This window comes from Piliocolobus tephrosceles, chromosome 11 (genome assembly GCF_002776525.5).
Source record: "Piliocolobus tephrosceles isolate RC106 chromosome 11, ASM277652v3, whole genome shotgun sequence".
NCBI lineage: Eukaryota > Metazoa > Chordata > Mammalia > Primates > Cercopithecidae > Piliocolobus > Piliocolobus tephrosceles.
Genome location: NC_045444.1, coordinates 124,055,272 through 124,078,467, shown reverse-complemented (window position 1 = coordinate 124,078,467; position 23,196 = coordinate 124,055,272). Strand labels below are relative to the sequence as shown.

Genomic DNA, 23,196 nt, shown 5'->3' with positions numbered 1-23,196 from the left:
CTCATTCTGGATAAAGTTATTTTGGTAATGACCTTATTTATACAGAACCAATGGATTTTTTTTCAACCTAAATCAAACTTTGGCCAAGGTTTTTTAAAGTTATAAGCATTTTTGATGAAACTTATTCTTAAAACATATTATCTTTTTAATAGAAAATAATTTACATATTTCTTAATAATTAAGGATCATTAACATAAGCAAATATTTTGCAGTACTATTATATCAAAAAGCCCCAAGTCACTGTTTTTTTGAGTATTAGTAGTTTTTGGAGGTCTTCTCTTATTACTAATTGCCACTTCTAGCTATTCTCAATAGTTTTGCTTCTAGAAACCAATTATTCTATTTAATTTTATAGGACTGAAACACCAGATTAAACATTAGAAGGATGAGTAACAAGTGAAGGACAAAGTAAATGACCTCAGAGTATGATAACTAATTTGGCTTATCTTAGACCTTCCCTGTTTCTCTCCCTCCCACTTCCTGGTTCTCCATTGTGTTCTGAATTACAAGAGTATCTAATAAATGCAAAGCAAATTACGCAATGAGTTAAAATCAATATTAAAATGCTCCTGTGAAAGTAGCTATTTACTTCTCCAAATAAATGACATATTCCAAAGGTGCTAGTTTGTTTTGGTCTACAGGTGAATAAAATAAAAGGAAATGGAAAATTAAATCAGTATTGATTTGGGTTGAACAAGTAAAGATTAGACGCCACGAGTTTCTGAAGAAATTGAGACTGAAATCTCAGTAAGTGAAGAGCTTTAATATTCTATATTGTTTTAATATTTATTTGAAGGCAAACGGTTGAAACAGATGATTTCTTGAAGTCTATTTTAGCTATTATTCTATACGGGTAAGTATGCTATACAGAAAGCAAATACTATTTTGATTTTTTCTTCCAGATGTATCCGTAAGCATATATATATGATGTACCTCTCAGGATGTTTCTTTAGGTCTGTGATACCACATGGTTTTCTTAATTCCAGGAAATCCTGAAAATATGATTTAAAATTAAATTTAAAAAACATATGTTACATCTGAAATTCCAAACTAGTAAAATGTATAATTCAATTTCTAATGGATTTTGTGGCAGGAGCTGCCATGCGAGGAGGATAGAACTGGTGGTAATTTACAAACCTTTCCCCTCATCTAGCATTTTCTCACAAAAGCCCTAATTCAACAAACCAAAAACATCTACATTAGCATATACTGTCTCTTTATAAAGTCTAAATTTTATTATTACTCATATTGATTTTACCTTATTTAGAAAATTTCCATTAGGTTTTAAACTGTCAACGGAGGGAGATTTTCCTGATCCTTTTGTCATAGCCATCTGTGTATCTATACAATCTTCACTGTATGACCAATCTGTACTACAAGCCACACTTTTTTGTTTCTCATTTTGCCATTCATCAGGTCGTTTTTTATTCATCATTGTTATATCTGTGTTGCTTGATGTAGATACTACAGAAGGTCTTGCACTTGTTGCCCTGCTGGTTGTGAAACAAGCCCTAAAATCAGTGCTAACATCCACTGTCTGATTAATTGTGACTGTACAACTTGCTGCATCTGTCATTGAATTAGTACATGTTCCTTCCATATTGTGAAAGCATGTTTTCTTTGTGGTACTGCTATGAGCAACTTTTAGGCAAGTATTATCTTCTATTGCCTGATTATCTCTCACTGCAATCTTCGGTAGCATAGCAGAAAAATCTAAGGCTGAGTCAGGGGTGTTTTGTAGGCTTTCATAATGTGAATATCCACAGGCAGAAATTATTGAATCATCAAAAACAGAGGTCCAGGAAGTTTGACAATCTTTACAGGGTTGGGGTAATGTCTCTAAAGCTTTATCCTGTGGTAATGTGCTAGGATTTTCAAGGTGCAGTACTAGTTTGTTCTCAGCAATTTTATTTCCACAAAAATCTTTACTTTCATTTATTTGAGATTTCTTGTGTTCAGTATAAATTTTCGTTTTTAATACTTTTTGAGGGCTCAAGGAACCACTCTTAGATTGAGATTCCTGGTTTCCTGGAGAATTGCTTCTTAGAACACTGCCATCAAATATAGTGTGGTACACTGAACTTGTCTCTCTTTCCTTACACTTTTCATGCTTTAGGTCATGACTTAACATAACAGAATTCTGAAATTTGGAGACATGAAGTGACTCTTCTTGTCCATAAACATCAAATGAATCTGAAGAGATGATAGAACCACTTCCTGAGTTAACACGATTATCTTCCACATTGCTAGCACATTTAACTTCATAACCCAAATTTCCTAATTCAACAACTTCTGGATTAGATATACCTAATGTTTTTGTTTGGTCAAAAGATAAGTGGTTACTTATATATTCTTGTTCTTCAGCACTGTGATATTCCTGCTGTGAGTCTTCATCTGTATCATGCTTTTGTGTATCTTCAGCACTTTCTCTATAATTAGCATCTGAAATATCGTAGATTCTTTCCAAGCCAACAGTCTTATCTTGATGTTCCAAAATATCAAAAAACACCTCCTCTTTTTTCTGCACTTCAAGATCTAATTCTGAACTTAAAGGAATAAGACTTTCCTTCTTTAGTTTTGACTCTGGGTAATGTATAGAATATGTTTCATTCAAGAAAGCATAGTCAGTACTGTCTTCAAGTTCACTTGACTGAAAATGAGTACTCTCTGTGTTAGTATCTTGACTCACTGAAAAAACTGGCTCTAATAAATCCATCTTGTCAATATTGTTGATTTCTTTATTATTAGATCTTTGCTCTAGTGTTGAAGAATCCCAGTCATCATCAGGAAAAGTCAATTTGACTTTATCACAACCATTGGAGGATAATAACAAATTTTCTTTCTTTGGATTTGAAGGTTTATCTGATTAAAAAAAGGATAAAAACATTAACAGCAACATTATAGAATCTAAACACTAGAAAAACCTTAGACATGATCTGGTTTAAGCTCTTCCCAATGCAGAATTACTTTTTACATCATCCATGACAAATATCCCTTTCAGTAGCAGCTAAAAACTGAACCATGTCCTCCGAAATGCATATGTTGAAGGCCAGACCCATATGTTGGAAATGGGGACTCTGAGAGGTCATTAGGTTTAGATGTGGTCATGAGGGCAAGACCCTAATTATAGGATTAGTGTCCTTTCAAGAAGAGACCAAAAGAGCTTGCTTCCCCCTTCTCTCATGTGAGGACACAGCAAGAAGGTAGCCATCTATAAGCTAGGCAGATACCCCTCACCAGAACCTGACCATGCTGGCACCTTGATCTCAGACTTCCAGCCTCCAGAACTATGAGAAAATAAGTGCCTGTTGTTTAACCCACTCACTGTATGGTATTTTGTTATGGCAGCCTGATCTAAGACAACAGCTAAGATTTTCTTGAGTTCTTTCCATGGCAAGGAATTTACTATTTACAGGGCAGCCACTGCTTGTAAAATGGTCTAATAAGAAACTTTTTTTCTTATAAATTTATTTAATAAATCTTTGGATGCCTTCTAGTGCTAGCCCTCGGCACTGTAAAAACAAAGGAAAAGAAGACACAGATGCTGTCCCCAAGTGCTTATGGTTTTCATAGGGTCATAAGCACACAAAAATGTAATTTTAAAACAGTGCTGACAGAGTTGTGTTGATGGAGCAGGTAAATTTTTGAAAAACAGGGAAGCAGACTTCAGAAAAACTTTATATTTCAAAAGTATTTTGAAACAAAATAGACAAAATTATTTTAGGTAAATCCAATACAAGTACAATTAGCTGTGTGAAAGAACATGGCATTTTCAGGAAATTGTAAGACAGCTTGTCTATAGTGAAAGAACTCTTATGAGTGTGACAGGAATTACGAACTGAAAAAGGCCTTTTATGATGTGCTAAGAAGTTTGGCTCTTATTCTAAGACAACAAAAGACCACTGAAAACTCATTAAAGGGTAGTAATGTGACTGGAATTAAGTTGTGGTCATTCCTGGCAACAGAAAGACTAAAAACTTGAAAGAGGAGAATAAAGGCAGGTACCAAAAGCGTACAGAAGTGGAATAAAGAAGAGACCAGCATGAAAGTTCCACAACTGACATGTCTTGGTGGCCAATTAGAGATGACAGTAAGAGGAAGAGAGAGAGCAGTGGTTTTCAAAATATTTTTTTTTGACTAAGACCATAGTCAGAATTACATTTTATATCATGACCCAGTACACACATACATATATATATGTGTATAAGTAAAACAAAAATTTTACCCATGTCCAGTGTATTCTGGTATTTTCTATTTTATTCTATTCCATTTCTTTAAAAAAAAAGTTGATCACAATCAGCTAAACTGATGTTATGACTTACCAATTGGCCAATAAATACCTACTTAAATAGCACTCAAAGATAATGCTTACATGTTTACAACTTGGTACTATAGTTGAATGGGAATATTCAGGGCCAAAGAGATAGGGACTGCATGAAGAACAGGTTTAGAAGGTAGAGAGGAAAAATGAGGAGGAGAATAAGGATAATGAATTCAATTCTGGTCAAGTAGAGACCCAGATGTGAATGTCTGTCCAGTAAGCTGTTATAAATATGTGGTTGGAGATGACAGAGTTGTTTAGAAGTCTTTTATACATTCTAGATACTAATTCCTTGTTTTTTTTTTTTTTTTTTTTACATTTGTAATATAACTGAATTTTCCTAGCTTATTGCTTATCTTTTAATTTTTAAAAATTATTTTAAGAGACAGAGTCTTGCTGTGTTGCCTGGGTGCTAGACTTGCATCAAACAATCTTCCTGTCTCAGCCACCCAAGTAGCTTGCCTAGCTTTAACTTTTTATAGTATCTTGTCATATCAGAATTTTCCAGGTTATTTAGTTGAATGAATCAGTCTTCTGTAACTTCTGGGTTTTGTGTCTTTGGTCTTCTCTACCAAGTAATTATAAAAATATTCTCCTATAATTTAATCTAATTGTGTGTGTGTAGGTGGGGTGGAGATTAACACTTAGTCTTTCTACACTACACAGAGTATTATTTTTCTCTTTAGCATAAGGTAGGATTCTAACTTAACTGTCTTCCAAAATGAAGTCAATTTGTCCTAATACCATTTGCCAAATAATCCATTGTTCTCCTTCTGAGCTGAAACAACACCTTTATCATATTCTGAAGTCTTCCTGTTTCTGTTTCATGATTTTCTAAGAATTTCTTTCTATTTATTCCATTTCATTAACCTATTATCTTTTTGTATGACTGTATTACTGTTTTAATTATTATAGTATCACAGGTTATTTTTATATCTGGTAAGAGTTTTCCTGTATTTAAAAATTTATTTTACATTCTCTCCAACAGATTTTTTTAAAGTTTATTTTTTGGGGACCATTTTGAATTGCATAAAATATCCTATTGGGATTTACTGAGATAGAGAACCATTATCATGTCCAATCTCCAGCAGCCTTTCCCTAGATTTCCAACATTTAATGTATGAATACAAAGTATACTGTTTATTCCATTAGGGTTCATGACTGACATCTTCATTGTATAACTTTATCATTTTAAAATGACCCTCTTAATCTTCTTACAATGCTTTCTGCATTGATTATGCTCTTTACTACTATCACCCCAAATTTTTAAGTTAATTTGTTTAACTTGTTCATCGTTTTATCCTAAACTTTTCTTTTGTTTTAAATATGTCTCATGAACAACATAGAGTTTTTGTTTTAATCTAGAATATATGTATCTTAATAGTTTAAGCTACATATAGTCATAAGCACATAAAGTTTAGTCATCTTGCTTTTTAGACTCTTGCCATTTCTTATTTTCTTTCTGCCGTGACCCAAGAGAAATACATTTCAGATTTATGGGAAGAAGAAAACATACACAACTTGGGCAGTAGAAGTCAACCTGCATGCACACTTTCTGATCACCCTGAAGGCAACTATACCTGTCAGCAGTTCTTGAAAGGCTGGCTGGACAGAAATCCTTTCTTCCTGCTCACTTTCCTTTTCCTAAAGATAGGTCCTGCCTAGACTGCCCTGATCCACCAAAAATCACCTGAGTCAATTTGGCAAGTTAAAAACATACTGAGGTCTTACCACCTTAGAGGGAGGAAGAGTTAAAAAGCAGCAACCTGAAGGGCAAACTGTCTGGCACAATACATTTAACAGCCTTCCCCACCAAGAATAAGGGTAAGTGGCCTAGACCCTTACCTTTTTGGAGGTTGCCTCCATTACTGTGGTAGCCTTTACCAGATGCTGTCTCCACCACTGCAGTGGCCTGCATCACTCAAAGATATATAATCTAGAAAAGGTATAAATATTGAACTATTATTATATTTAAAAAGCATAAATTGACAACTACATGAAGGACAGAAAAGATATGTTCTTTCAAAATTTCCAAGGAACATTTTTTAAAAAACCAATGTGTTAGGTCACTAAAAGAAGTTTAAATATAAAAAATAGAGTCTTAAAGACCATAACATCACCCTATTTATGTCAAACCTAGATAAAAAGTTTCCAAGACAATTGGTACACTTACTAAAAACAAATGACGTGGCAAATCCATACAATGGAAAATCTTTCAGCAACAGAAAGAAATAAACTATTGATAGATGTTACCTTATGGGTTAATATCAAAAACATGCTGCATGAAAGAAGCTAGATAAAAGAGATCACCTATTGTATGATTCCATTTAAGTAAAACATCCAAAGAAAGCAAATGTATATAGAGAAAGTATATTAGTAGCTGCCTGGGATAGGCAGCTAGATGGGAAGAGAGATTAGCTATAAATGGGCATGGGGGATAAAAATGTTCTAAGACAGGTTTATGATGGGATGGTTGCAACACTTGATAAGGCTACTAAAAATCACTGAAATGAGTAAAATATAACTCAACAAAACTGTTTTAAAAAGGCAATAATGATGATTTTTTATTGATACATATTAGATGTACATATTTTGGGGGTACATGCAAGAATGACTCTGAACCCAGCTGCCACATGAAGCAGCCCAAGCTAATTACTGGTAGAACACCCCAATGGACACATGAATGATCCCAGAGGCAACAAGCAGAAGGAAGTCAGCCAACTCACAAAGTCATTTTGAGCCTCTGTCCCCTACTTATCGTCACTGTCCATACCCCTAAAAGCTGAGTTGTCTACAGCAGAGTTCTGGTAATCAAGTGTTACGAAGGTTCCTGATGAGTTTGTAAAAAAAAAGGAATTCATTGTGTTTTAACTCTGAATTATTTCAATCACTGATCCTGAAAGAAATCATCTAAATGTACTCTCTCTCTTCTATAAGGAGAAGATATTAAAAAGCAGATCTCATGTCATGGAGACAGCCTTGTATCCTGACTTTGTCACTTAGTAAGCTGTGTGGACTTTGATAATTAAAATAAATTAATGACAATAAGAACACAGACTACCAAAATCTACAGGACATGGTCAAAGTTATATCCAAAAGAAGTCACAACCTTAGATGCTTATTATTACATAAAGCTAGAAATAAATGAACACTCAACTCTCAAGAATCTAGAAAAGATTAAAAATAAACCAAAAAAGTTGAAAATATAATTAGTTAAGACAAAAACAGAAGTGATCACTTTAAAAACAGTAAAAATGGTAACTAAAATCGATAGCTATTCTTTTAAAAGACTAATAAAAGTAAGTAAATAACAGGCTGGGCGCAGTGGCTCACGCCTGTAATCCCAGCACTCTGGGAGGCTGAGGTGTGTAGATTGCATGAGCTCAGGAGTTTGAGACTAGGCTGGGCAATGTGGTGAGTGAGACCTTGTCTCTACTAAAAATACAAATAATTAGCTGGGTGTGGTGGCTTGTGCCTGTAGTCCCAATTATGTGGGAGGCTGAGGCACGAGAATTACTTGAACCCAGCAGATGGAGGTTGCAGTGAGCTGAGAATGCACTACTGCACTCCAGCCTGGGTGAGAACGTGAGATTCCAAAAAAAAAAAAAAAAAAAAAAGTAGACAAAAGACAAGACAAATCTTATTAAGACTGAAGGCCGAGACGGGCGGATCACGAGGTCAGGAGATCGAGACCATCCTGGCTAATAACACGGTGAAACCCCGACTCTACTAAAAAAATACAAAAAACTAGCCGGGCGAGGTGGCGGGCACCTGTAGTCCCAGCTACTCGGGAGGCTGAGGCAGGAGAATGGCGTGAACCCAGGAGGCGTAGCTTGCAGTGAGCTGAGATCCGGCCACTGCACTTCAGCCTGGGCGGCAAAGCAAGACTCTGTCTCAAAAAAATAAAAATAAAAATAAAATAAAAAAAAAAAAAAAGAGAAGACTGAAACAAAAATGAGCATTGAGAAAAGGAGCATTTTAGCAAGCAATAAAGAGGTACTTTTAAAAATTCAGAATGCCATGTACGCCACTGAAGGATAATTTTAAAATTTAACAAAAATAGGCAATTTTCTAGGAAATTTTTATTTTAAAAAAGACTCAGAAGCAGGTGAACACAGTATCAACCATGGAAAAAAATGTAAAGGCCATCAAAGATACATCTTATATTAATTCCTATCAAACCATAGAGCAAAGAGAAATGGTGGCTGGGCATGGTGGCTCATGCCTGTAACACCAGCACTTTTGGAGGCTAAGGTGGGCAGATTACTTGAGCCCAGGAAATTTGAGACCAGCCTGGGTAACATGGCAAAACCCTGACTGTACAAAAAATGCAAAAATTAGCCAGGCATGGTGGCGTGCCCCTGTAGTCCCAGCTACTTAGGAGGTTGGGGTGAGAGGATTGCTTGAGCCTGGCAGGTTGAGGCCCAGAGTGAGCTATGATCACGCCACTGCACTCCCTGTCTGGGCAACTGGAAACCCAGTATTAAGGAAAAAAAAAAAAAAAAAAAAGACATAGTAATTCCTCAAAAATTAACACAAGAAATAAAGCATCAAAGAGATAAAGGAATACTGATTTTTATGGATATGTATTTGTATGTGAGGAGGAGAGGTTTATACGTTAAATAAGGTAGTCCAGGTGAAACTGAGGGGTTAATTTGATCAGGTCTGCCTGCCCTGTTTGCCTTTGGTAGCTTTCGTCTTGTCATTTTTTTTCTTTTCTTATGAAGCTGAAGGCTGCAGTAGCTGAAGACTGTGGCATTCAAACTTAACCTTCCCTGGCTACTTTATAGATAATGTTCAAAGGTCACCACAGTAACGGTTGCTTCAGTTTTTCAGAAACTTGGGCCAGCTCCTGTCCAATTCAAACTGGTCGAGACAACGGATCCTTCAACTGGGCCAGTACAAATACCTGAGAGGTGGCCTTTTGATGCTGGAGGGTCAAAAATGCCACCCTCAGATCCTCCTAAGCATCCTATGAAATGCCACAAACTCTGGCTAGATTTGTGCAGAATAAACCTGTTACTTCCTTTTTCCTCCATGCCAATTACCTTTCCTCATGCCTTAGACCACTCTACTTCCCTAACCCATAAATATCCCTAAGCCTTATCTTCTTCAGGGAGGCAGACTCAAGAGTTCTTCTCCCTCCCTCCTCCTTGCTCAATGCCCTTGCAAAAAAATCTTTTCTCTTTTGCAAAACTCATGTTACAGTGATTGATTTACTGTGCATAGGCATAATGGATCTGGAGCTGGCCAGTAATGAAGGAATACTTCTCTGATAAGGTGAGACTTGGAAAATAAACTGAAAGAGAAGAAAAGAACCATGCAGATACCTAGCCAGTCAGGATGTGATAGCTGGGACCACAGTGACGGCAATAGAGGAGATAAAAAGGGATTAGATACTGGATCTACTGAGGTTCAAACCAAGAGGATTTGTCTTTGTTAAAATGAATGCACATTGTAAGAGAAACAGGTTAATTCTGAGATATCTATTTGACATTCAAATGGAGGTATAAAGGTCTGGAGATCAGCAAAATTACCTACAGCTGCATTGAGCAGCAGCCACATGTGGCTATTAAACACTTGAAATCTGGTTAATCTGAATTGAGATGTTTTGTAGTGTAAAACACACACCAGATTTCAGAGACTTCATAAGAAAACACATAACATCTCATTAACATTTTATTTGATTACATGTTGAAATATTTTTTATATACTGGGTTAAATAAAACATTAAAAATAACTTCACCTCTTTCTGCCTTTTTAAAAAATAATAAAAGGGCTGGAATGTTATCATGAAGGTTTGCCATTTTTGATTTATTCTTCAGTCAAAAGGTTTTTTTGTTTTGTTTAAAGAGAAGGGGTTTGCTCTTTTACCCAGGCTGGAGTGCAGTGGCACAATCACAGCTCACTGCAGCCCCGAACTCCTGGGTTCAAGTAATCCTCACACCCCAGCCAGCCTCCTGAGTAGCTGGGATTACAGGCATGAGCCACTGTGTGTGGCTACTAGAACATTTAAAATCACATATATTGCTTGTATTGCATTTCTACTGAATAGCACTGACCTAGTTAGTGATACAAATTCGGGAATCATCAGAATAGAGATTTAAATCTATGAACTTGAATGTAATTACCTACTGCTTGAATATAGAAACAGGCAGAGTAGAGACTCAAGAATTAGGTGCTGAGGCATTCCAGAGTTGAAAAAGGTTGAAGAGATAAAGAGGAACCAACAAAGGAGAGTGAGAAGGAGCAATATGTGTGGTAGGAGAAAGACCAGTAGATGCAGATATGGAATACTGAAAGATGCCTGTCTTGAGTAGACTCACAAGTAAAAGAAAGAACTAGAGACACTGAGTATACACATTTCATTCAAATTTTTTGCTGTAAAAGGAAACAAAGGAAGGAGATAGTCGGGGGGGGGGGGGGGTCCAGAAAAAATTTTTAAAAATAATGAGAACCAAGAAAAAGATTAAACAAAATGATAAACTCAGGAAAATTATTTCAAACAAAGAGGTAATAGACCTAATGCATAAAGTACTCCTGCAAACTAGTAATATACCAAAAGAAAAGTATATGAAAGTTATGTTTGGACAATTCATAAGACTTGAGTCAACTATATTAAAAATATATAAACTAGTTACTGTCAAAAATGCAAATTAAAAAGGATGGATTTTTGATTATCAAATTGGTAGAGACTGACCATACACTGTATTATTAAGGGTCATGAAATGGACATTCATATATAATGAGAACTGAAATTCTTCCAACCTCCTGAAAGATGATTTGGCAATGTTGGGTACATATTCCTTGACCTAGAAATGCTTTTTCTAGGACTATTCCTATGGAAGAAAGCTGACATATGTGTTTGATGATATGCACAATTATGTTCACTGAAGAATTATTTTTTAGTAACAAATTTTAAAACAGCCAAGGAGATTGCATCAAAAAGTATAGCGTTTTAATATAACGGAATACCTATCATGCAGCTTATAAAAACAAAAGAGGTAGATTTTTATTTATAATATGGAAAATGTTTATAAAATACTGGGGATTTCTAGAAGTAGTTTCCTTTATAAGACTCCAGTTGAACTTATTGAGACCTTTTCACTGTATCTGTCACATCTCTTACCCTGCTTCTGTATTTTTTCCATCCTTTTTGTCTCTCCATGCTTCAGTCTGGATAGTTTAACCTTCCATTTCACAAATTCTTTCTATAGTTATAATTTTGATGTGAAACCCATCCATTGAGTTCCTAATTGACCTGAAATTTTTTAGTTCTAGAATTTTTACCTAGTTTTTTTTTTTTTTTTTTTTTTTTTTCCTTTCTTTTTATTTTTTTTTGGCGGGGAGAGGGTGAGGGGACAGGGCCTTGCTCCGTCACCCAGGCTGGAGTGCAGTGGGGCGACCATAGCTCACTGCAGTCTTGACCTCCCAGGCTCAAGTGATCCTCTCACCTCAGTTTCCCTAGTAGCTAGGACTATAGGTGCAAGCCACCACGCCCAGCTAATCTTTGTGTTTTTTGTAGAGATGGGGTTTTGCCATCTCTGGCTGGTCGTGAACTCAAGTGATCTACCCGCCTCAGCCTCCCAAAGTGCTAGGATTACAGGCCTGAGCCACTGCACTTGGCCCTGTAATGCCATTTTTAATGCATGATTTGTAGTAAAACTTTTAACATTGGCTGTTCTCTCCTGAAAGACAGTAAATACAGTCATTTTACAGTCTGTATTTAGTAACTCCAGTAACTGGAATCTCTGTGGATCTGTTTGTATTGTCTATTATTGTTTTCTGGCTCATTATGTCTTGTCATTTTGGATGTCTGGTGATGTTTTAATTATGTTCTAGAACTATATTTGCTAAGTTGTATATATAAATAATTTGAACCCTAAAATGGTGTTAGTGTCCCTCAGAGAGAACTTGTTTGCTACTTCTAGGTGCCATAGGGAATTAGTAATCCGGAATCTCTTTAACTGAAATTTGAGATGTTCTAGGCTACACAGAAAAGTATAGTCTGAGGAAGGGCTGGTTTACTTTAATTGTAAGGCACAGCCCTCTAGGATCCTAAGCACATTGGATCCCAAGCCAAATGATTTATTCCTTGGGTCTCACCTCTGATCACCTGAAGACTCTGACTTTTGTCCTCTTACTGCCCTAAGGCTGTCAAAAGCACAGCCTATCCTCTCAAATCATTTCTTTTAAATTCACAAATATTTTCAGGGCAAAAGTTGTTTGTAATGCTAGGCTTACTTCTTAAGGTTCCCATTCTTTCGCAAATTGTGACCTGGTAACTTCTTATCTGACGAGTTCTCAGATGCTTTTGAGAAGATTTTAAAAAATATTTTTCCAGGACTGGGCACAGTGGCTCAGGCCTGTAATCCCAGCAGTTTGAGAGGCCAAGGTGGTGGATTTAGGAGTTTGAGACCAGCTTGGTCAACATGGTGAAACTCTGTCTCTACTAAAAATATAAAAAAATTAGCCAGGTGCGGTGGCAGGTGCCTGTAATCTCAGCTTCTAGGGAGGCTGAGGCAGGAGAATCACTTGAACTTGGGAGGTAGAGGTTGCAGTGAGCCAAGACTGCACCACTGCACTCCATCCTGGGCAACAGAGCAAGACTCCATCTCAATTTTTTTTTTCCCTAGGTGTTTAAATTGCCTTCAGTGAGTAAGAGGCCTGCATTACTTAGCCCGTTATTATCCTTATTATTAAAACTTTAAATGAAGTCCTTACATGACACAAGTGAAATCTCTTGATTTAAAGACAAACTTTTAAAATGATACATTTATCTACTTATAAATGGAAATATGCAGTTTTAGAGAATTTATGAAAAAGATAATCTTATAAAATTGAGAAATCTTAAAAAGTAGATATTGTGGCAGTGACAGTGGGACTTACTAAACTCCCCGTACTCACCCCCGCCCATTTTTCAAAACTCCTTGCCAGGTGGGCAACTTCTGAGCAGAACGCTCTGGGTAGAAGAAATATACATTAAGGTCAAAGCATGTGATAGCTTCATCAGTTTGTAACTACAAATACACATATTAGTGTTTAACAAGTCTCAAGGAGGGAGTCCCCCTGCAGATTTCTGGAGCTTTTCTTCTATATATCTCCCTTCTCTCAGGAACACTGTCCTGCAATTTCTAAGTGCTTTAACCTTTCTGAACTCCAATCTCTATCTCAACTCAGGTAGACCTCTGCTGTGCTTGAAGTCCTTGTTCTTTTTCCATGGTATGCAATGTGCTTCCAGGCAGGAAGTCAGGCTATCATCATAGGACTCACGCTGGGTGTTTCCTTTCTCTCAGAAATCACAGTCCTACACTGTGTCATATAACAGTTTTCTCATACAGGTTCTATTTTAAGAAACTAGAAAAAGCAGGAATATTAAGCCCAAAGAAAGTAGGATGGAAATAATAAAAGAGGAGAAGTAAACAAAATAGATGAATAGATAAAAGTTAATAAAACCAGAAACTGTTTCTTTAAAAAGACTGACAAAATTTATAACCCTTCTTATGCCTTTCTTAGACTTACCTAAGAAAAAGAGACAACACAAAATACCAATGTCCTGAATAATAAAGGAACATTACTATGGGATCTACAGCCATTAAAATGACAGAGGATATAATAAACAACTTTATCTGCCAAATTCTACAACTCAGATGGACATACTTCCTTGAAAACCACCTTCCAAAATGAATACAAGAAGAAACGAATAAGGCTGATGTCAAGAAGAGTATTTCCTAGGTTGTCTTCTAAGATTTTTATAGTTTATGGTCTTACTTTTGTTGTTGTTGTTTTTAATTTTTTTGAGACAGGGTCTTGCTCTGTCACCCAGGCTGGAGTGCAGTGGTGCCATCAGAGCTCACTGCAGCCTTGACCTCCCAGGCTCAAGTGATCCTCCCACCTTAGCACTCCCCCACCCACCCCCTTGAGTAGCTGGGACTACAGGTGCACAATACCATGCCTGGTTAATTTTAAAATTCTCTGTAGAGGCAGGGTCTCCCTATGTTGTCTAGGCTGGTCTCAAACTCCTGGGCCCAAGCAGTCCTCCCGTCATGGCCTCCCAAAGTGGTAGGGTTACAGGCCTGAGCCACTGCACCTGGCCTTGAGGTCTTACATTTAAATCTTTGATTCATTTTCAGTTAATTTTGATCTATGGTGAAAGGTAGATGTCTATCTCCAATCTTCTGCATATGACTAGACAGTTATTCCAGCACCATTTATTTGAATAAGGGAGTCCTTCTCCCATTGCTTTGGCTCTTTAGGCTCTTTCTTGGTTCCATATGAATTTAGAATAGTTTTTTTCTAATTGTGTGAAAATAATATTGGTAGTTTCATAGGAATAGTGTTAAATCTGTAGATTGATTTGGGGAATATGGCCATTTTTACAATATTTATTCTTTTTATCCACAAGCATGGATTCCATTTATTTGTGTTGTCTGATTTCTTTCAGCAGTGCTTTACAGTACTCCTTGTAGAGATCCTTCACCTCCCTGGTAAGCTGTATTCCTAGGCATTTCATTTTCTTTGTGACTACTGTAAGTGGACTGTGTTCTTGATTCCATTCTCAGCCTTGTCATTGTTGGTGTATATAAATGCTACTGGTTTTTGTACATTGATATATCCTGAAACTTTGCTGAAGTTGTTTATCAGATCTAGGAGCTTTTAGGCAGAGACTATGGGGTTTTCTAGGTATAGAATCATACAGTCTGCAAACAGAGACAGTTTGACTTCCTCTCTTCCTATTTGGATGCTTTTATTTCTTTCTCTTGCTCAATTGCTCGGGCGAGGACTACAATGAAGAAGAGTGGTGAAAGTGGGCATCCTTGTCTTGTTCCAGTTCTCCAGAGGAATAGTTTGAGCTTCTGCCTGTTCAGTATAATGTTGGCTGTGGGTTTGCCTTGACAAAGAATGTGTAAGTCCCCAAAAGCAATTGCAAGAAAAAAAAAAAGACAAGTGGGACCTAATTAAACTAAAGAGCTTATGCGCAGCAAAAGAAACTATCAACAGAGTAAACAGACAACCTGCAGAATGGGGGAAGGTATCTGCAAATTATGCATCTGCTATCTATAGATTCTGGCCTAATATCCAGAATCTATAGGGAATTTAAACAAATCAATAAGTGAAAAACAACTTTATTAAAAAATTGTCAAAGGACATAAACAGACACATCTCAAGAGAAAACATATGAGCAGCTAACAAATATTAAAAAATGCTCAGCATCACTGATCAGAGAAATGCAAATCAAAACCACAATGTAATACCATCTCATACCAGCCAGAATGGCTATTATCAAAAAGTCAAAAAACAACAGATGCTGGCAAGGCTGTGGAGAAAAGGGAACTGTTGGTGGGAATGTAAATTAGTCCAGCTACTGTGGAAAACAGTCTGGAGATTTCTCAACTTAAAACAGAGCTACCATTTGACCCAGCAATCCCATTACTAGGTATATACCAACAGGAAAATAAATCATTCTACCAAAAAGACACATGCACTGGTACATTCATCACTGTGCTATTCACAATAGCAAAGACAGAATCAACCCAGTGCCCATCAACGGTAGACCAGATAAAGAAAATGTGGTATTGGTCAGGCATGGTGGCGCACGCCTATAATCCCAGAACTTTGGGAGGCTCAGGAGGGTGCATCGCCTGAAGTCAGGAGTTTGAGACCAGCCTAGCCAACATGGTGAAACCCTGTCTCTACTAAAAATACAAAAATTAGCTGGGCATGGTGGCACACGCTTATAGTCCCAGCTACTTGGGAGGCTGAGGCAGGAGAACCCCAGAGGTTGCAGTCAGCCGAGATTGCTCCACTGCACCCCAGCCTGGGTGACAAAGCAAGACTCTGTCTCAAAAAAAAGAAAAAAAAAAAAAAAGGTCTAAGGCATATTCAATAAATGATACTGGCACAAGTAGATTTCTACAATCTAGATTTTTACCTGGAAGGGAAAAAATGCCTGGACCCACACCACACCACACACAACAATAAAAGGGAGATTAATCATATTTTTAAATGTGAAAAACAAATTTATAATGCTTCTCAAAACACAACAGAATATATTCATGACTTTGGAATAGGCAAAGATTTCTTAGAACACAAAAGGTGTTAATTTAAAAGTTGTTGATTGGGATTCTGCAAAATTAAGAAACTTCTCCTCATCAAAAGACATTACTTAAAAAATGGAAACACAAGCCAAAGACTGGAATAAAGTATTCACAATCCATATATCCAAAAGAAGACGCTTATTCAGATTACATAAATAACGTATAAACAGATTTTTTAAATTGCTTATAAGTATGAAAACATGCTCAACATCATTAGTCATCAGGGAAATGCAAATTTAAACAACCACGGTACCACTTTACATTCATTAGAATGGCTTAAAATTTGTGTGTGTGTGTGTGTGTCTCTGTCACCCAGAGAGAGAGAGAGAGTGTGTGTGTGTGTGTGTGTCTCGCTCTGTCGCCCAGGCTGGAGTGCAGTAGTGTGATCTTGGCTCACTGCAACCCCTACCTCCCAGGTCAAAGTGATTCTCCTGCCTCAGCCTCCTTTGTAGCTAGGACTACAGGCATGCACCACCACACACAGCTAATTTTTGTATTTGTAGTACAGATGGGGTTTCACCATGTTGGCCAGGTTGGTCTTGAACTCCTGACCTCAAGTGATCCACTTGGGTCCTGAACTCCTGAGCTCAAGCGATCTACCCGCCTCGGCCTCCCAAAGTGCTGGGATTACAGGCATGAGCCACTGCACCTGGCCAAAATGGCTTTTAAAAAGAGTGCTAACACCAGATATTGGTGAGGATGTGGACAAACTAGAATTCTTCAACATTGCTTGAGGGAATACAAATTGTTAAAACCATTTGGAAACTGGGCAATTTCTAATGATGTTAAATATACGTCTACCCTATTACCAAGCAATTACACTTCCAGTTTCAGGGATGAGTACCTTTCTTTGGAGAATCACTCTTTAATATATTATTCAATAATTACTGAGCCTGTGTTTTCTAAGTTATATGTTAAGTGTTGAGGACAAAGAGGTGATCAGTCACTGGCTCTATGAAGCACAACAGGCATACAATTTCCAAAAGGGGGATGGATGCACGTAAATCTTCTATAAATTTAGAGTACGTTTTCCCAAACTTACCTGATATAAGAATCACTTGGGGCGCTCATTAAAAATATAGATTCAACAGCCTAATTTTGGGCTCAGAAACAATACTTGAGGACAACAGTCTACAACCTTTTTGATACCAGACACAAGTTTTGTGTAAGATAATTTTTCCACGGACTGGAGGATTGGAGGTAGGGTAGTGGCTTTGAGCTGAAACTGTTCCACCTCAGATCATCAGGCATTAGTTAGATTCTCATAGGTAGCACGCAACCTAGATCCCTCACATGCACAGTTCACAACAGGGTTTGAGTTCCTATGAGAATCTAATGCTGCTGCTGATCTGACAGGAGGCAGAGCTCAGGCTGGAGGTTGGGAACCCCTGCCCTAAGAAATTCCTACAATCTGGATATTTTGAGAAACACAAGGTGCTATGGGAAATATTCAAGACTTAACCTAGTCTAAGGATTAGTGAAGGCTTTTCAGAGAGTTACTTAACCTCAGATCTGAATGATGAGTAAGAGCTAGCCATTGGGGGTAGGACTCCTTTAGTATTGATTTTGACTGAAAGGATAAAACGTAACATGCTCAAAAATGTATTTGGAGTTTTTCAAACTGCTAGTTGTTTTTAAAAAGCAATTAATTTTATGTTCAAATCCTTGCTAGAAAAAAGGATAAAAAGCGATTAAAAACTAAAATTCTGACCAAGAAAAATATAACCTGTACCTACTTTGGGATTCACAAAGTTAAATAAGACAATTAGGGGTTAAATAAGACAGTTACGTAGACAATAATTGTATAGCATGGTTGCATTAATAAAGGTAAGGAAAAACTTATCAAAAAAGTAAATGATGGTCAAGTAGGGGCTAGCCAGGCTAAGAAGCAGGAAAGGGCATAGAGCATCCCAATGTAAAAGGAGAAATAAGGAATGGCTCCAAGATAAGAGTCATTCCTTCTTCTTAGATGATAACTAGAGTTATTATGTATGAAAATGAACTAGTCTGGCCAGGTGCGGTGGCTCACACTTGTAATCCCAGCACTTTAGGAGGCCAAGGCAGGCAGACTGCTTGAGCTCAGGATTTCCAGACCAGCCTAGGCAAAATGGTGAAACCGTCTCTAACAAAAATGCAAGAAATTAGTTGGGCATGGTGGTGCAAGCCTGTGTTCCCAGCTACTTGGGAAGCTGAAGTGGGAGGATCACTTGAGCCCAGGAGATGGAGGTTGCAGTGGGGAAGATAATTCAAATACATATATATTTGATACATCTGATTGTTCAAAATATTGTATACATATATTTAGGTCAGGGTCTCACTCTTGTTGCCCAGGCTGGAGTGCTATGGCAGCAACACAAATCACGGCAGTCTCAACCTCCCTGGGGGGTTCAGGTGATCCTCCCACCTCAGCCTCCTGAGTGGCTGAACTACAGGCATGCACCACCATGCCTGGATAACTTTTTTGTAGAGACAGGGCTTCACCATGCTGCCCAGGTTGGTCTCCTTGCTCAAGGGATCCACCTACCTCAGTCTTCCAAAATGTTGGGATTATAGGCATGAACCACTGCACCCAGCCAGCTCTTCATATTCTTAAAAAGTATTGAGAACCCTGGCTGGGCACGGTGGCTCACACCTGTAATCCCAACACTTTGGGAGGCCGAGGTGGGTGGATTACTTGAGGTCAGGAGTTTGAGACCAGTCTGGCCAACATGGTGAAACCCTGTCTCTACTAAAAATACAAAAAATTAGCTGAGTGTGGTAGTGGGTAATCCCAGCTACTCAGGAGGCTGAACCAGGAGAATCACTTGAATCTGGGAGGCAGAGGTTGCAGTGAGCCGAGATCACGCCATTGCACTCCAGCCTGGGCAACAAGAGTGAAACTCTGTCTCAAAAAAAAAAAAAAAAAAAAAACATATTGAGAGTCCCAAGGAGTATTTTTTTTATTTGGGTAATATCCATCAATACGTACCGTATTACAAATTAAAGCAACATTTTCAAATATTTATTAATTTATTCATAGAAAGTACATTCATTACTTAAGTTTTAAATTAAAAACACATTTTCAAAAAATTGGTGAGAAAAGCAACACTATTTCAAGCTGGATTCTCATTCACATCTGATTCTACACTCAAATCTGCATTTACTGAAATCTGCAGTGTGTTGCAAGCCTCATTCTTAAATATGAAGACACCCAAAGTTAAAAACGTTTGCCAAAGAGAAAATTGTAATATAACGAAAGTTCTTGCAGATCATGTATGTGCTAGAGGTCTATTATCTAGAATATAGAAAAAACTCTTACAACTGAACAATAAAAAGGCAAACAACCCAATATTAAGAATGAGCAAATGACTTGATAAAGAGGATATAAAAATAGCCAATAAACACATGAAAATATGCTCAATTTATCAAGAGTCATGAGGGAAATGCAAATCAAAACCAAAAGATATCACTTCACACCCACTAGGATGACAGTAACAGTAACAGTGTTGAGCAGGTCATGGAGAAATCAGAACCCTCATCCGTTGCCGGTGGGAATGTAACACGGGGCAGCCACTCTGGAGAAGTCTGGCAGTTCCTCAGAAAGTTAAACACAAGATAACCCCATGATCCAGCAACTCTACTCCTAGGTACATGCCCATTTTTATTATTTTCTTCTAGTTCTCACTTACCAAACTATTTCCTCCAGTGCACCAAACTCCAGGGAATGGTATAGCCAGAACTCAGCCAGAAACCACAGGACTCGCCCTTGACACCTCCCTTATCCCTGAGGTCTTGTCAATTTTAACTCCTGACTCTCACAACTATGCAGGCAATCATCTCACATCTGGCCAGAATCATCTTTCCAAAATGCTTATCGAATCAGTTACGCTCCTGCTTAAAACTCAGCAACGGACTGTCACTGTTTTCAGACAGATGAAAATCTGAATAAGCCCTGTAAAACCCAACAATGGTCCTCTGTGTTAACCTCGGCACTTTGTGTCTTCCAGATACACCCTCCTTTCCATTTCCTTAAAAAGTCAGGCCCTGGCCGGGCGCGGTGGCTCACGCCTGTAATCCCAGCACTTTGGGAGGCCAAGGCGGGTGGATCACGAGGTCAGGAGATCGAGACCAGCCTGGCTAACACGGTGAAACCCCGTCTCTACTAAAAATACAAAAAGTCAGGCCCTGTTCGTTCTCTCGCCTGCCCACTCCCCACCCCACCTTTAATTCACGCTCAACTTCAGATCCCATCTTAAATACGCGCTTCTTAGGGAAACCGTCCGGGCCCCTCACACTAGGTCAGGAGCTGGTGCCTCCTCCAGGGCGTCCCACGCGTCCTCAACGGCACACACGCCTGCGTACAGAATGCACCTCGCGTCCCCCCGTCGCTAGAGTCCCCGCCACGCAGCAGAGGCTCCACCAGTCTCCGCGGCAAGAAGAAGTATATGTGTGAATTTCTAGCTTTCCCCAGGGACATAACCGCGTTTGAGTGACCGGCCCCCCGCGACTTCGTTCGAGACCGACTTTTGCGGTCCCGAAACTCCAGTGCCGCCCGAGGAACGTGCCAGTCCCCAGCCCGCCTCGCTGGCCTCGCCTACACCGCCGTTCGGAGTCCCCGCGTGCCTCAGCCGGACGGGCCTCGCCACCGGGACCGGCCACACGCGGGGTTCGCCATCCCCAACCGCTCAAGCCCATGGCCTCGCCCTCGCCGGCCTTGCCGCCCAACCCGCCCCGCGTCTCTGTCCGTCGCACCTCGGAGCCGCTAGATAGCTACAGCCGCTGCCGCCTCCAAGGGCCAATGCCCCGCTCTCTGCAGCAGCCTCCGAGCCAGGGGCGTTACCAGAGCAGCCGCGGCGCCTGCCGGGTAACGGTCACCGGCGGCCCGCCCACCGCCTGTTGGGCAGTATGAAAAGTGCGGCACTGTGATTGGCCCAGCCTGTGGGCGCGAAAGCGCGGGAAGGAGGCCGCCTACTTGAATACTGCGTGACGTAGAAGCGATAGTGGGCGTTTGGCTTGGAGCGCAGAGCGCCCCCAAGACTTTCCAGCTTTGCAGCCTGAAACCCTCTTCTGGACCGCGCAGCTCTGCAAAGCCACCATATGAAAATACTTGGAAGCGCTGCTTCTGCCAGCAGAGGCCAGACTGCCCCTCGTTTGGGTCTGGTGCAGGCCGAGTCCTCCGCCCTCAGTGGTGGGACAGAGGCCCGGCTTCCTTGCCGCACTGTTTCCCAGGCCGCATGGTCCCGCCTGGTGTTTGGCTTGTCCTCTGCCCATCTTCTGGAAATACCGTTAGCAGGGTCGGGCCGCGACTAGGGTGAGGCCAGTGAGGCATTTGTCACGGGCACAGGATTTTAGAGGCTGCCAAAATCGCAGCAATCAAGATAAATAATATTTCAATGCAGTCTCTAAAAAAGGTCAAGAGTAATGAAAAAATTCAGTCCTATTTTTTCCTTTCACATCAGACTCTTAAAATGGCTCCACAGGGTACATTGTTACTGGTCCTGTCTTTATTTAAAATTTGAATATTCTGGGCCGGGTGCGGTGGCTCACGCCTGTAATCCCAGCAATCACCTGAAGTCAGGAGTTCAAAACCAGCCTGGCCAACGTGGCGAAACCCAGTCTCTACTAAAAATACAAAAATTAGCCGGGTGTGGTGGTGGATGCCTGTGATCCCAGCTACTCAGGAGGCTGAGGCAGGAGAGTCGCTTGAACCCAGGAGGTGGAGGTTGCAGTGAGCGGAGATCACCCCTTTGCACTCCAGCCTGGATGATGACAGAGCGAGACTCTGTCTCAAAATAAATAAATAAAAATAAATTAGATTTGAATATTTTATTATGGATGTTTTTGCATTAATTTCGATTTTTTAAAAGACTGCATTAAAATATTAGATTACTGAGTTTTTGCATCCTGACCCCCCACCCCCCATATTTTGTGCCTAGTGTCATCCCTGATAGGGAATTTAAACCTGTACAAAATGATACAGTTCTGAAGGGGTGGGGACAGGATAGAGCTGCAGATGACTTCATTTGCTTATTAGTCTAAACATGCACTTGACTGTTGAGCCATGGGGGACTTTGGATAGGTGGCAGATAGAGGACGGGCTCTAAAACTGCACCTACCCCCAAATTGTCCCCTCAAAGGAGGCTGCAGCCTCTGAAATGCACTTCATTCATTCATTCATTCATTCTGCAGATTGCTCTTGGCCTGCCAGGGGCCAGGGCTGAGGGTGCAGGGGTGGACAGTGGACTGTGAGCATGGATCTTGGGATGATGTAATACACTTATTACAAATCTTGCCGTTACCGAAAGTGCTTTCAAGTGTCTTTTAAAGTGATATGGCCTATCCTTTTACGTGGATTTCATTTGGAAGTCCCTATGTCATTTGAAGTTAACACCAGTGGCTGGAGAGGGCAGTCACGGCAGCAGCAGGCCAGAGCTGCTGATGAGATTATGAGGTCTGGCCTCTGTTACAGAAAGGGGTTCAGACTGAGGCTCCCATTAGGAGGCTGGACAATCTCCCCTGGGCTGTTGGGCAGATGGCATCTGGAGCAGGACTGGGCCACGGTGACCCTGGAAGGGGTGGCTCTGGAAGTGTGTCTGTGGGCCAGCAGCCCTGATGTCAAGACGGCTGGAAACCACATTCTACTCTAGGCCCTTGGCATTTCTCTGACTGCTCCAGCACTGCTAGAATTTTGAGAAATTCCTCTGCTGAACAGACATTTGCCAAATGCTTATTTCACTGTTGGTCTCTTCTCCACCCTGTGAGTGGGTACAACACAGAGTCAAATCTTTCACATATCAA

The 23,196-nt window shown here is 39.6% G+C and overlaps 1 protein-coding gene across 1 annotated transcript in view; it reads right to left on the bottom strand.

The window, feature by feature from the left end:
* The window catches only part of RBM44 (RNA binding motif protein 44), a 44,736-nt gene extending 23,469 nt beyond the window's left edge, over positions 1 to 21,267 (bottom strand). The window contains exons 1-4 of the mRNA XM_023228723.1: positions 21,151 to 21,267; positions 6,167 to 6,257; positions 1,259 to 2,862; positions 934 to 992 (exon numbers count right to left, since the gene is read on the bottom strand). Of these exons, the coding sequence (XP_023084491.1) occupies positions 934 to 992; positions 1,259 to 2,862; positions 6,167 to 6,239 (1,736 nt within the window). The 5' untranslated portion in view covers positions 6,240 to 6,257; positions 21,151 to 21,267. The remainder of the gene's footprint in view (positions 1 to 933; positions 993 to 1,258; positions 2,863 to 6,166; positions 6,258 to 21,150) is intronic.
* Positions 21,268 to 23,196: the final 1,929 nt, after the last annotated feature.